General features: G+C 34.5%; 1 protein-coding gene across 6 annotated transcripts in view; it reads right to left on the reverse strand.

The window, feature by feature from the left end:
- Positions 1–628: 628 nt before the first annotated feature.
- The window catches only part of IL6ST (interleukin 6 signal transducer), a 55,103-nt gene continuing 41,307 nt past the window's right edge, over positions 629–14,424 (reverse strand). For all 6 annotated transcript variants that reach the window (XM_030321148.2, XM_030321138.2, XM_030321121.2 and 3 more), the window contains 6 exons: positions 13,417–13,518; positions 13,088–13,234; positions 12,633–12,773; positions 9,700–9,796; positions 6,188–6,269; positions 629–5,539 (listed from right to left, as the gene is read on the reverse strand). In XM_030321148.2, coding sequence (XP_030177008.1) covers positions 4,802–5,539; positions 6,188–6,269; positions 9,700–9,796; positions 12,633–12,773; positions 13,088–13,234; positions 13,417–13,518 — 1,307 coding nt within the window. In that variant the 3' untranslated portion in view covers positions 629–4,801. The remainder of the gene's footprint in view (positions 5,540–6,187; positions 6,270–9,699; positions 9,797–12,632; positions 12,774–13,087; positions 13,235–13,416; positions 13,519–14,424) is intronic.

A 14,424-nucleotide genomic window follows, 5' to 3' on the forward strand; every position in this document is an offset into this window, starting at 1 on the left:
CAAATGAAGGATTTTAAACAAAGGAACACTTAGCTCAAAGCCAAGATATTATTTCTGTAACCTATAGTACACCCATGAAAGGATGAAGTTAAGGGGTGAAGATGTACAAATCTAATTGTCCAGATTTTCTTCCAAGTGGAACTGTTCACTTAGTTTCACATACTACTACTCAACAATCTTGGGATGGCAGTGTGATGTATGTCTGCTGGCTTCAGGCCTCATTGTTAATAAGGATGAGACTCCAGCAGTGTGGCTACAGACTGGCCACTAGATGGCACATTACCTCTGTACTTGGTTGGTCCCTGGCACCCTAATAGAAAACAAAACAAAACAAAAAACAACCACTGGGAGGTGGCAGGATATTGGGATTCCAGAACTCATCTTGGAAAATTCATTTACCAGTTTTCCAAATTTACAATCTCTCAGTCCATACTTTGTTACTAAGACCAAGACAGTGTATCAATTTTCTTCTAAAACCTATTCCATTATGCTAAATGAACATTTAAAAAGCCACAGAACCCTCTGAAGGCATCTAGTTTACACTAAGACCCTAGAGCAGTAGTGACAAATACAGTTATCTCAAACATTATGTGTAATGACATCCAATTGTAGTGATCATACACAGAAAAAAAATTTAAACAAGAATTTATTTCTTAAATTTAAAGGATTAGAGCGGATACATAGGCAACGTTTACAATAACATTTAGAGTTATGTCAACATAAGACCAATAGCTATGGTAACAATTAGCACATGCAATTCACTGTAGAGGTAAAAATACTTACTCTCTCTAGACAAGCCTTCTACACGAAGGTAGACTACGTAGGGGTAAAAGAGCGAGTGAACTTGAGAGGATTGCACTTACAAGTAAAAGGGACATAGCTAAGATATAAAGAGGATACATACCTAATGCTAATCACTGTATTGTAGTACTAGCAAATTGCACACTTATTTAGAGTATATTCAATAAACATGTTAAGACTAAAGAATTTTCAAATAACTGCCTTTAAAGTAACCATCTGACATCACATTTTGGTATTCATGTTACACCACTTGAAACATGTAGTTACCATTCAGACAAAACTGGTCTTTAAGGGATAAAAGATGTAGAACATTTCTCTCCATGGTCTTCAATGCATTTTCATCATTAACTTTAAAGCACTTGATAATGAAGTTAAACTAGCCCACCTGAAGGAGCTACTGATGGCAAAAAGCTCTTAAAAATTTAGGAACAAATGGACAACACAAGAGCTCATCCCAGGTTGTCTTCTTTTTCTTTTTAACGAAATGTATAGTAGAATATCACACTACTGCATAATAGTAGCACATACAAAAAAAAGATTAATCCAAAAGACAGTACATTTGGCTCTATAAAGTTGTTTTGACTTGCATCCAAATTCTGTTTATAAATATTCTGAAAAGGAACTGCTGTCAAAGACCAGTCGCTACTTTATACCTTCTTTTAAAAATAAAATTGGGTCATTGTCATGGATTTCAAAGTTTTTTTTTTTTTTTAGTTATGTCTTCTCTCAGCATAGGGCTTGCTTGAACCTATAACCCCAAGATCAAGAGTCACATGCTTTTCTGAGCCAGCCAGGCATCCCGACCATGACCAATTTTAGGTTAAACATAAATAGCTTGCCATTTTATGGCTCCATATTCTCATTTTATAGAAAAGTGCAATAATTTTTTTTAAAGCAATCTTGGGGAGTAGAATTGAACACGACCTGCAACAGAAAGCTATCCCAGTAATTTTTAACAACTGAACTTTAAAATTTTTATGTAGCTTATTATATTGACATTTTACCCATTTCAACAAAACAACAGAAGTGTATGGTTTAAAAATTTGTTCTTAAACCAAACATAGGAGAATGATGTGGAATATAACAGAACGGAGGAAGAGCTCCTCCACTTGATTTATGCTTGGTACAATATGTGCCAGTGAAAAGAAATATTTTAGGGAATTGTACAACAGGATTATTCTACTTCTACATTGGTCATGATTTTAATTAGTTAACTATGTGGATAGAAACTAACCATTTTTAAAAATTTGGTTTCTACTTACAAAGCTATTTTAGCTGTTCTACTTTAAGGATGAGCTTTCATAAATTAATGTTTTACAAGTATATTTCTACTTGATTAACCTTTAACTTCACAGTAAGCTAGGAAGACCAGGTAACTTCATGTGTAAAGTTGCAATTAAATGAACAGCTAGGTAGATGTGAACACAGAATATATGAATGGTTTTGCTTTTTACCCTGCTTCTACTTACACAGTATGTTCTTGAGTGCCGTGACTGATCAGTGCTGGCTTGAAGTAGGGTACCAACATACCAGTAACTAATAGTCAAATTATAACAATACATGTGGCATATACGCTTATTTTTTAATCCTGTATGAGCGCATCAGAAGCAGTGAATTAGTTTTGTCTACAGAGAGGCTTTTTTTCTGATGTGCCAGTGTTACTTTAAAGGAAATTTTGGGATACTAAACATCTGAGTAACCCATCCACTGCTTATATATAGACTAATTTTCACATAAACCAGATCCACTTCTCTGCTTACCTAAAATACAATTTACATGCCTCAAAACAAATTATCCTAAGACATGGCTCAGGAAGTTTCATGAATGCTTGTCTTTATCTGGGCAAAAGATGTACATCATATACTGGTAATCCAATCTACATTTTCTGATTGGATTATCTGTATAGTAACAATCTAGTATGTGTAAAGTGCTCTTGCAGCTGGGAGGCATTCACTCAGGGTACCATTTTCTATACAAGTTTTCCACCAATAGGGTTGCTTATATAATGTTCTTTCTTAAATGACTTCATTCTCCTCCCCCTTAGATTAGGAGTCTGCATATTCTAAGTGCTCCCCATGTACAAACTTCACACTTGAATTCTTTGTAACACTGCTGTTTATCATGAGGAAAGTTATAGCTGAACATGATGACAATAACATGACTACTTACTTGGAGGAAATGAAAAATATAACTGATAAAAACTTCTTGACAGATTCTTAGCAAGATAAATCCAATCCTGATTTGGATCAGGCTTTGACCAACTTAAATGGTGGCGGTGACATTATCTTAAAGTGTGACTTCTCTGTAGATTTCTCTGTGCCCAGTCTTCCTCATCTACTTCTCATCCTGTCTTTCTACCAATCTCATGTTGCACCTGCCCTGTATCACAAAGACCCTGTGTATGAAAGAACTCTGAAACACATCAAGCAAGAATACAAAGTATAAAATGTTAACAGGAAGTCTAATATGTACAGAATCATATATAATGAGCAGAATTAGATTTCAACTGTAAATGTAGAGCAACTTCTTTTAGCCTTTTATTCTTGAATAACCTCTATAAACCATTTTAAGTGGGCCTGGTTTTTGTGACTTAAATATGACAAAAAACTGTAACATACTTTCTGCAAAACTACTTGATAACACTAGTCAACTACTAATGACGTATCAAAAATTTTCACTTAGCCCCTGTCTTTAGCCCTTGCCTCCTATCAAATGTGGTGGGTAGGGTAGGGCATAAATGTGAAAGTGTGGTTAGTGCTAAACTCTGGAGCCCTGGCTCACTTCTCTCTGGGAAGAAGAGAACTTGTGGGAAGAGGTTTAAAGTCTCTTTAAATCACAATGTGGAACTAAGTTCCACCTACCTCAGACCTAGCAGGTGTTAAAATACTATCTCATCATTAAGTGCCTCCACAACAGGGTGTTCCCTGTGATATTAACTAACATCAATATGTACATTTTTGGATAGGGTTTTATTTTGGTAAGTAGTGCCCATGTGTTCTCAGTTTGCTTCGAACATCTAGAAAAAAAAAACCTTCCAATCTTGGCCTACTTAAAAACAAAGCATATTAAAACACATTTTAAGTTGAAGATATATTCTATAAAGTGCTTCATCTACCAAATTCTCTAAAGTTTTAACAAAAAGGGTCAATGTTTATATATACAGAAAAATGGCGAGTCTATAAATGGCAAAGAATTTTTAAAATGGTTAAGCTACTTTGGCATTCATTGCTAGTTTTTTAACTGGGCACTCTTAACTGCTGAATTTGTGAAATGGATCTTCAAACAGATTGTGAATAACAACATAAAGCAAATTTTTGAAAATTTAGTTACTTACGATATAAATGTTCAAAAATATATTTTTTAATCTGCAAAATTAAAACTCTAGAATTCCATTTATCTAGTAGCTGGCATCATTACACCAACAGAAGAGAATGTCTAATATTTCATGTTGGCAAGATTGTAATTCAACCCACTGTTTTTTTTTTGCTTTTGGTCAGACAACAAAAACTGGGTTCATACAGTTATGCTACCTAATACTCTCCTTACGCTGTCAGCTAAAGTAGAGGGTCTAGACCTTGCTCATCTAATTTTTTATCTTAAGTCCATCTCAGCCACTTTATTTGGTGACTATTCTCATTAAAATCAGTAGAGCTGTGCTAAATACATCACTGCTTATTATTTAAAGACCATCTGTTGTCTAGCTACAGAAAATTTTACTTTATAAATTTCAGACAAGCTTTCTGTTTTTCTTCAGTGCAAACATCCTGAAACAGCACAAAATCATTCAGCTATTCAGAGGATGAAGTCAGTTTATGTAGTGCTTGAAAGTAGAATCCCAGATATTCTGGAAGGGAAACAGCCCATGTGGGAGGACAGTTTACTGTTGTCCTTAAGGGCAAATGATCATCTTCAGTGAGCGAAGATTATTTTTCTCTGAAATAACAGTTAAAGTTAGCTTTAGTTTACAGGTACTGGTGAAGTTTTAACAGGAACCAGTCTTTCACTGAGGCATGTAGCCACCTCGTCTGACAGTTTGTGGTAAGTAGCTTTTAGACATTCCTTCATCAACTGCAGCCTCCGTCCCAACTGTTTCAAATCTCTCTACCTGTCCCTCAGTATGTAGACCAAAAGCATCTGCTACAGAAATTTCTTGAAACATTTTCATTTGCCCAGATCCACAGGACTGTGAAATATCTGAAATCTGCTGTTTGAGTCTAACAAAATCTTCTTCATTGACTGACGAAACTTGCTTTGACCTTTCAAAATGTGAAATATCTGGACTGGTTTCACGTTGACTGCAGTTTTGTTTGAAATACTGTTGCCTGGGCAAATTGCCAACACTGCTATCTGTGTTATCTACCAGCTGTAGATCTTCTGGCCGCTCTTCAGAATCTAACAAGGGCTGGGTGGACTCGGATCTTGAGAAGACTTGGACCGATGGAACCTGGTGTCTGTAGCCACTGTGCACCACTGTGGAATACTGGACGGTGCCTGAAGTGTTCTGAGCAGACTCATTTTCATCACTGCTAGAAATGCTTGGCCTAGAGGAGGACATGCACGATGAACCTCCAATACCACTGCTGTGTCCTTCAGTACTGATTTTTTCCTTCTTGAATAAGTCCAGTGATTTCAGATCTTCTGGAAAAGGCTTTTTGTCATTTGCTGCTTCTATCTCCACGACACTTACATCAGTGAAATTGCCATCTGAGTAAATCTGATCTTTTGAATTAAAATTATGCTAAGAAAGAAAGAAAAAAAATTATTATTACCTATGGCATAGGTTCATTTAGAAACTATGAAATATATATGGCAAATTCTAGTTAAAGCCACAGAGAAATGCATCTCTGAAACTTCTCAGTAATTTGGTGTGGACATAATCTGTATCACTAAGCACTGTCAACTAGCTCAACTACAGATACTGTGAAATGATTCTAAGAAGTATGAATCAGAGTGGACTTCCTCAGAATTCCCAATCAACTGTTAAATTTTGATAAGCTACTGGTGTATATACAGTATTTCATTACTAGACTACAGAGCTGAGGATTGACAAAGTAGAAAACATGAAAAGTTCAAAGAATTTAGTCTAGGTTTCTAGAAATCACTGCAACAGTATGAAACTGGTAGACTGTTAAATTTGATTTTAATATCCAATACAAAATGTTTGCCTTACAACATTTACCATATAGGAGTATTTACATATTAAGTTTTCAATTTGCAAGTTCAATGAAGTATTTTTCATGTTTACTGAATAGAATAAGGAATATAAGAATATGCTATGATAATATTTTATCATTTACTTTTCAATTTGGTCTTATCATTTGGTTCAACTCTATAAAAATACCCTGAAATGTCCATGTATAAACAAGTCAGAAACACTTTATCTTACCCTAGGAGGTGTATGAGGTGACCACTGGGCAATATGACTCTTTGAAGGATCTGGAACATTAGGCCAGATATGTTTTTTAATTCTGGAGAGAAAAAGAAATAAAGTATCTGTGGAACCACATGTAATAAATAATGAACAGTCCCTAATTCCAAACATGAGCTTAATCTAGTCATAATGAAAAACTACTAATAAGGCTAGTAATCAGCATTCAATTTAAAAAACTGAAATAAAATTCTACAATAGAAACCAATCAAAAAGTGGAATAAAGTCACAAAACCTTAAAGTACACCCCCCTCCCAACAACAAAAGAAGCAAATACGTTCAATTTCCAACTAAAACCACATAACACATTTTCACATAGCCACCAGGTAAAATATGATAAATTTGATTTTTTCACAAGAATATTTACCTCAGTATAGTTCCTAGTCCAAAGTTAGAGGTCCCTAAGTGTGTATAAGTATACAGGAAGTGAGTCATCTTGAGAGTAAGTTCAAATACAAAAACAAAACGGAGTAATAAGATCCTAACAGACTGACTCTCCTGTGCAAACAACTATAAAATCTACGTGTAAGGTAAAAAATAATGAAGTTAACAACCTAAACAAAAGACCAACTAATGGATGAATTCCATGAAAGAGACTTAAAAAAATTTCAGTTGTTTTACATAAAGAAATTGAGTTAAAATTTTTTTAATGTTTATTTTTGAGAGAGAGAGAGAGAGAGCAGGGTAGGGGCAGAGAGAGGGAGCCACAGAATCTGAAACAGTCTCCAGGCTCTCAGCTATCAGCACAGAGCCCGATGAGGGAGGGGCTTGAACCCACGAGCCTTGAGATCACGACCTAAGCCAAAGTCAGAAGCTTAACTGACTAAGCCACCCAGGCACCGCAAGAAACTGAATTTTTAAATTAACATTCTTCTCACAAAGAAAATCTCAGGCTCAAACTGGCTTTGTGAATTCTAGCAAACACTTCAACAAAAATACTATGAATACTATATAAACTCTCCTAGAAAATAGAGAAGGTAAGGTGTCCCCATTAATTTGAGGAGACCGTTCATTTTATGAGGTAATCAGTATCCCCTTGATTTCAAAAGTAAATGAACACACCACCAAAAAGAACCAATATCACTCATGAAGCATAAATGCAAAAATTAACATACTGAATCCAGACAGTCTAAGAAATGCAAGGACAGTTTAACATGTGGAAAAAAACCAATGAATAAAATTCACCATATACATGTAGGAAAGAGAAAAATCGTATGATCATCTCAACAGATGACAAAAAAGCATCTGACAAAATTGACCCAATCATGACAAAAACTCTCAGGAAAAAAATATAAGAGAACTTCCTCAACTTAAAATCAACATCACATGCAATGGTCAGAGACTGAATGCTTTCTCCCTTAAAATTGGGAATAATGCAAAGTTACTACTTAACCAGTATAGTAAGAAAAATAACTAAAAGGATAAACATCAGAATAACCATCTTTACTAAGCAGTATGACTATGTATGTGGAAAATGCTTAGGGACCCAAAAAGGTACTAGAGTAAATGAACTTACCAAGGTCTTAGTATACAAGGTCATTATATTAAAACAAAATTAACTGCATTTCTATTTCTAGCAATGAACAATTAGAAAATAAAAATTTCTAAAAATGCCATTTACAGTTGTATAAAATACATTTAGGAATAAATTTAACATAGGACAAGGCCTACCCACTGAAAACCATAGAACAGTGCAAAAGAAAAAGAAAACCTAGACAAAGAGAAATTAACAAGGGTGACTGGGTGGCTCAGCTGGTTAAGCATCATCTGACTTTTGATTTCAGCTCAGGTCATGATCTCGGAGTTGTGAGTTTGAGCCCTACACAGGGCTCCATGCTGACAGGATGGAGCCTGCTTAAGATTCTCTCTCTCCCTCTTTCGGCCCCTTCCCCCCTCAAAATAAATAAATAAACTTAAAAACAAAAGAGATTAACATGTTCATGGACTGACCCATGTGACATAAATGTTGTGAACTCATGTTCAGATTGTATTTTTTGCCCTAATTTTATTGAGTCGATAAAATCTCAATTAGCACCGTACTCAGTTTTTTTAAAAAAGACTTTCCTTTTCATGCAAATAATATCAGCTTACCAAATAACCTAGTCAAAATAATTTTGAAAAACAACTTATTAAAAGAATTCTAACTGCTCTCAAAACTTACAGAGCTATAAAAATCAAGACTGTGTGGTACTGGCACGAATAGACATATAGAACAGAACTGAGAGTCCACAAATAAATCCAGACTTACATGGACAATTGATTTTGACAAAGATATCTAGGCAATACAATGGGAAAAAAAGTATTTTCAGTAAATAATGCTTGAACAACTAGTTATCTATGGAAAAAAAAATTCCCTGACCTCACACCATGCACAAAAATTAATTCTGAATAGATCATAGACATAGAGCTAAAATGATTAAGTTACAGAGGAAAATAAAGGAGAACACAATTGTGACAATGACTTAGGCAAGAATCACAAACTGATAACATGCACCTCATCAAAATTAAAAACGTGCATTTTCTAAAGTCACAGTGAAGAAAACGAGAAGCCAAAGCCACAAGACCAGACTTTCCACAACATATTTGACAAAAATTTTGTCACTAGAATATATAAAGAACTCTTACAGCTCAATATTACAGCAAACAACTCAATTTAAAAACGGGCAAAAGATTTCAGAACATCTATCACAAAAGAATATAGATAAATGGCACATGGAAGGATCCATTACTATTTACTAGGGAAATAGAAATTAAAACCACAGTGAGATAAAATTACACACTGATAACAAGGGGCTAAAATAAAAACCCTGATAGTGCAACTCTCACGGTGCTGGGGAGAATACATGATGGTACACCTGCTTTGAAAAACAGTTTCTTATGAAGTTACATATGTGCTTCCTATGTTACCCAGCAATACTAATACTAGGTATGTACTTACACAAGATAAATGATAACATATACCTACACAAAGATCTGTAGATGAATGTTCATGGCAACATTATTCATAATAGCCCCAAATTAAAGACACAACCTGAATTTCCATAACAGATGAACAAATTTTGATGTATCTACGCTGCAGACTACTATTCAATAGATAGAAAAATATTAGTATATGCAACATGGATGAGTCTCAAAAACATGCTAAATGAAAGACATCCTATAAAAAGACTACATATTATCTATTTATATGAAATCTCAGAAAAGGCAAAACTACAGTCACAGAAAGCATATCAGTGAATACCTTGGGGCCAGGGGTTGAGGGAGAGGAGAGATGATAAAATAGAATGAGGAAACTTTTTAGGGTAATAGAAATAGTATCTAACTTGATTGTGGTGGTAGTTATATATCCGTATGCAGCTATTAAAATTCATCAAACCATACACTTAAAATGAATGAATTTCACTGCATGTAAATTATAGCTCAATAAACCTGGAGGGAAGAACTGCAAAAACACAAATAGGGGTACTTACAGGTCTCGCTTATTAAAGCAGAACAATACTCCCAAAAGGGTTGTCAATAGAAATGCTAGGCAAACAGGAACAACTATGGCTTCAATTTCTCCTTGAGCTAAAAATCAGGGGTAAGAAGTAAAATAAATGTCAACTCATGTGCTAAGAGAAATAATGAAACTTCCCAACCAAATGGCTGTTGAAAAGATGAAATACCATCCCATTTTTATAGCCTTTTCAAACTTAAAGATTGTTTTCTGCCACCCCTGCGCCCCTTGGTAAATCATATCCTAGCTGCTTATACCTGACACAGTAACCTGGCCACAGAGAAAGCATAAACTCTATGTTGGTTAGGGGAATAAAATGACTAGTTCAGTCTTCTGGACAGATAATCTATCCAATAAGTTAGAAATTTCAAACCTAACCACTTATTACATTTATGATCTGCACCCAGCAGAATCTTAACAAATGCTTATCTTTGCGATCTGTGAGTGCTGGGCACAAGTGGAAATATGGAATCCTGTATAAGGAATAAAAATAAAAGGTTCAAGCAAAATTTTTAATAGATTTTCAAAAAGATAGCATATCTGGTATACAGCTAAGAATTTGTAAGAATCTTAAGTACAAGAAGTGGCAGAAATAGGAATATTATCACCTAAAATCAACAAGCCTAAGATTTCTAGATAATTCCCAACCTGCATTTAAAAGAGGGCTTACTTGAGCAAATGAATCACTAATTGGACAGTTTATGTTGGAGATATTTTTTAATGATTTACCTTATGGCTGTCTCTACTTAACTCCTCCAGCCTCCTTATAAGTAGAGGGAAAAATTTATAAAAGTAATACTGCAGTCATATACTATTTACTCAGTCTAATCTTTGCACCACATATATCCCTTTACAAGTAACTTTATATTCTACAAAGCCTAATAGAAATCAGTAAATCAGATCAATGCTCGGAAATAAACTGGAGGCTGGCAAATATTCACTCTTGAACACTGAGGTTTTCATATAGATGCCAAATCAAATTCAGGCAGACCCTGTTATTACTCTTGCCAAACTTACTATGTTTTCAAGTCTTGGGCCTTTGCTTATCTGTCCTAAGATGCCTTCTTCTTCCTTTTTATCCACATCCTAACTTTTGGGGACTCAAGTACTGACTCCTCTATATAATCTATGAAGATGAAAATCCCCCCTATAAATTATCTTTAAATTCCTACTCTATTTACTGTCTACATGGCCCAAATGCCTTTCCATTTAATTACTTTACTTATGTTGTATTTCTTCAAATAAAGTCCTTTGGGAGCAAGGCCCATGCCATATGAAGAAGCCATAATATGTCCATAAAACAATAAACAGATCAGTGAAAAAAGCAGATAATTAAGTAATCCTAACAAGTATGATCTAATTTTGGGGGAAAAAATGTATGTATAGAAAATAATAGAAGGATATACAAATATGTTAAGAGATTATTCTGGATGAGGGATTAGGAGTGGTTTTTCTTCTGCTCTGTACTGTATAGTCTAAAGGCCTATATAGTACACAATCTACTCTTATAATGAATATCACTTTCATTAGTTGAATATTTTAAAGGTTTATTTTTTTCTAAAGATCAATTTCAAGTATTACTTGTTAGATATTTATTTTACTAACATGTCACCACAAAATCTTATTCCAAAAACTATATTCATTTTTGGCAATCACAGCAAAGTTCAGGATCTTTTATTATCTATTTTAGGTAGTCACTCATTCATTTTCTCATTCACCCATCATTCAATAACAAGGAATATAGCTTATTATTTAGCATTCACTGTGTTGGTACCTGGGGGTGGGGGTTAAAAATAAATGACAAAATAAGGTAATTTCTATTATGATTCAAAATGTAGGAAGAACAAGAAAGAATGCAGCTTAAGAATGCTTTAGGGAGGTTAGAGGAACTAGAAAAAGTGAGGACTTAATGTAGGGCTACACACTGGGAAAAGATGGAGAAAATAATGAGAAGCATATGACCAAAGAAAGAGATTACAAAAGGGCATGCAAAAGCAGTAATTAGAAGGCATGATCAATAGGATTTTACACTTGGCTCATGTAAGCAAAAAAGACTCATGAAAACAAAAAATTTATCACATCCTTATCTAAATTTGTGGGTTTGGCAAAGAGTTGGATGGCTGTGGCAGGGAACAAAGAGAAATGTATTTGGGAAAGAGGATGAAGTCACGGACAGAGTTTAAATAGGCAGATAAAATACAGGGCTGAGAAGAGTGATATGGAAAATACAAACCATTTTTTAAAAAAGTGAAAAGAGAAAAAGAGATCAAGAAGGACGTATGAGAAAGGGAGAAGACTCAGGAGAGTGTTGTTATTATACACACACACACACACACACACACGTGAGAAGAACCAATGGAAGAGGCAGTTTCAAGGATGGAGAAGCTGAGTCAAATGCTGAGAAGTATAAAAATAAGGAGACTAAAAAGCATGTACTGGATATGATAACTAAAAGGCCTTCCCTGAGTGACATTAGGGAGGTTTCAGTGGATTGGTGGGTTGGAAGCCTGATTTCAGTGGGTTAAAAACTAAGCTGGAGGAAGGGAAGTGGAGCTCGAGAAGGTGAACTAGTCTTTCCAATAACCTGCCTACAAAAGAAGGAGTAAGACAAGAAGGTAAGAGACCACATTTGACTTTTGCCAGTGAAAAGATGAACCCATTTAGAAAGATACACAAATTCTTTTGGCATTTATAGAGTACAGACGAAATCAGTCAGAAGCAGTTAATAACAGAGCTGAGTTTTGATAGTTTAAAGAAACAATCCAAATCAGATAAACAATACAATACCAACAATTCATTTCTATGGATCCAAAGATGCACTTTTAACAAAATTTTAGCTTATTAACTAAGTCCATATTTAGTCTGATTAAAAAAAAGAAGAAAAGAGCAAATGTCATTATTTCTTACCAAACTTCGGTGTAGTAAAAGTGAATTCTGGGCCATCCTTTCCACCTTCGTCTGTGTATGCTGCCATTCGTACCATGTACAAGGTGTCACTGGTCAAAGAGGACAGTGTATATTCTGTGTGGGAGGAATCCACATTCACAGCTGGAAGAAATCAATCAGTCTGCTTTATTTAACTACTCAATGTTTCTGCTTGATTTGGCTTTTGACACTGCAAAAGTATTAAAAAGGAACATATTTTCCAGAAAATAATTTTCTTATCTCTGCCAGAATTTTCTTCTATAAGCACAACACAGTATTTTTTTTTCCACAGTATTTTTTTAATAGGCATATTCTCAGGTGTCTCTTTTCTGAGAATAATATACTACACTTAAGATGTATAACATAAAAAGGTGAGACAACATTTAAAAGCTTAAGAAAAAAACCAATGATTCTTAATAACTGATAGAATTTATTACCAGTTTCATTTCCAATGATGGTTCTATAAAATATAGTATAATTTCGGATAAATCCGTTCTGAACATCAACAGGAAGTTGGTCCCACTCTAAGACAGCTTCATTTTTCCCCACTTTTTTTGTCCGAACAGTAGGTCCTTTGGAAGGTGCTAAAACAGAATAAAAGTATTTGATAACTAAAAATTACTATGATTTAGTAAGTCATTAGGATTTACTAAAATTTAATTATATTATTTGAACATTATGAGACATACCCTTATTTTAAAAAGAAAAAAATGTCTTTGTTAATACAAAACTCAACATATTTCAAAGAAAATGAATTTGGACTTACGAGCTTGTTTAAGGTATGCCTTTATAGACTCAGGGCTTCCTGGTCCATCAGTATATACTGGAGTAACTGTTATCAAATAACATTTGCTCTCTGCTAGGTTCCCTAAAGAAATAATGGGAGAGTAAGCATTTTTCCCCACATAACAAAAAAGTCTACATTCCATTATTAACTTTACATTATAAATTTCATGACTATTGAACTTTCTTTTCTTTTAAAACTACAGCTTTTTAAGCAAGCATTGCCTTTTGTGTACTGGATTCAAGCTTAATTGAATAAAGCTTTTCATTAAAGTAAAAGCTTACTTTTATTGCCAATACAGTAGATTAAAAAATATATTGTTAGTAAAAGTACTTATTATATTTATATTCAGGACTTATAAAACTCTGATCTCAAATTATCATTGGTCTTATAGTTTGACATTGTACATCTTAACTACTTCTCTGAGAACTGCCTAATGACCCATTTATAAGAGCCAGGGAAAGCATTAATGGCCCTGGTTTGTCAAACCAGGGAAAAAAGAATTAGTGCCATTTCCCCCAGAAAGTAATATATATTATTTTTTTTATTTACTATATGAAATTTATTGTCAAATTGGTTTCCATACAACACTCAGTGCTCATCCCAAAAGATGCCCTCTTCGATACCCATCACCTACCCTCCCCTCGCTCCCACCCCCCATCCACCCTCAGTTTGTTCTCAGTTTTTAAGAGTCTCTTATGCTTTGGCTCTCTCCCACTCTAACCTCTTTTTTTTTTTTTCTTCCCCTCCCCCATGGGTTTCTGTTAAGTTTCTCAGGATCCACATAAGAGTGAAAACATATGGTATCTGTCTTTTTCTGTATGGCTTATTCCACTTAGCATCACACTCTCCAGTTCCATCCACGTTGCTACAAAGGGCCATATTTCATTCTTTCTCATTGCCACATAGTACTCCCTTGTGTATATAAACCACAATTTCTTTATCTATTCATCAGTTGATGGACATTTAGGCTAAGAAAGTAATATTAAA

The sequence above is a fragment of the Lynx canadensis genome, chromosome A1 (assembly GCF_007474595.2).
Source record: "Lynx canadensis isolate LIC74 chromosome A1, mLynCan4.pri.v2, whole genome shotgun sequence".
In the NCBI taxonomy this organism is placed as follows: domain Eukaryota; kingdom Metazoa; phylum Chordata; class Mammalia; order Carnivora; family Felidae; genus Lynx; species Lynx canadensis.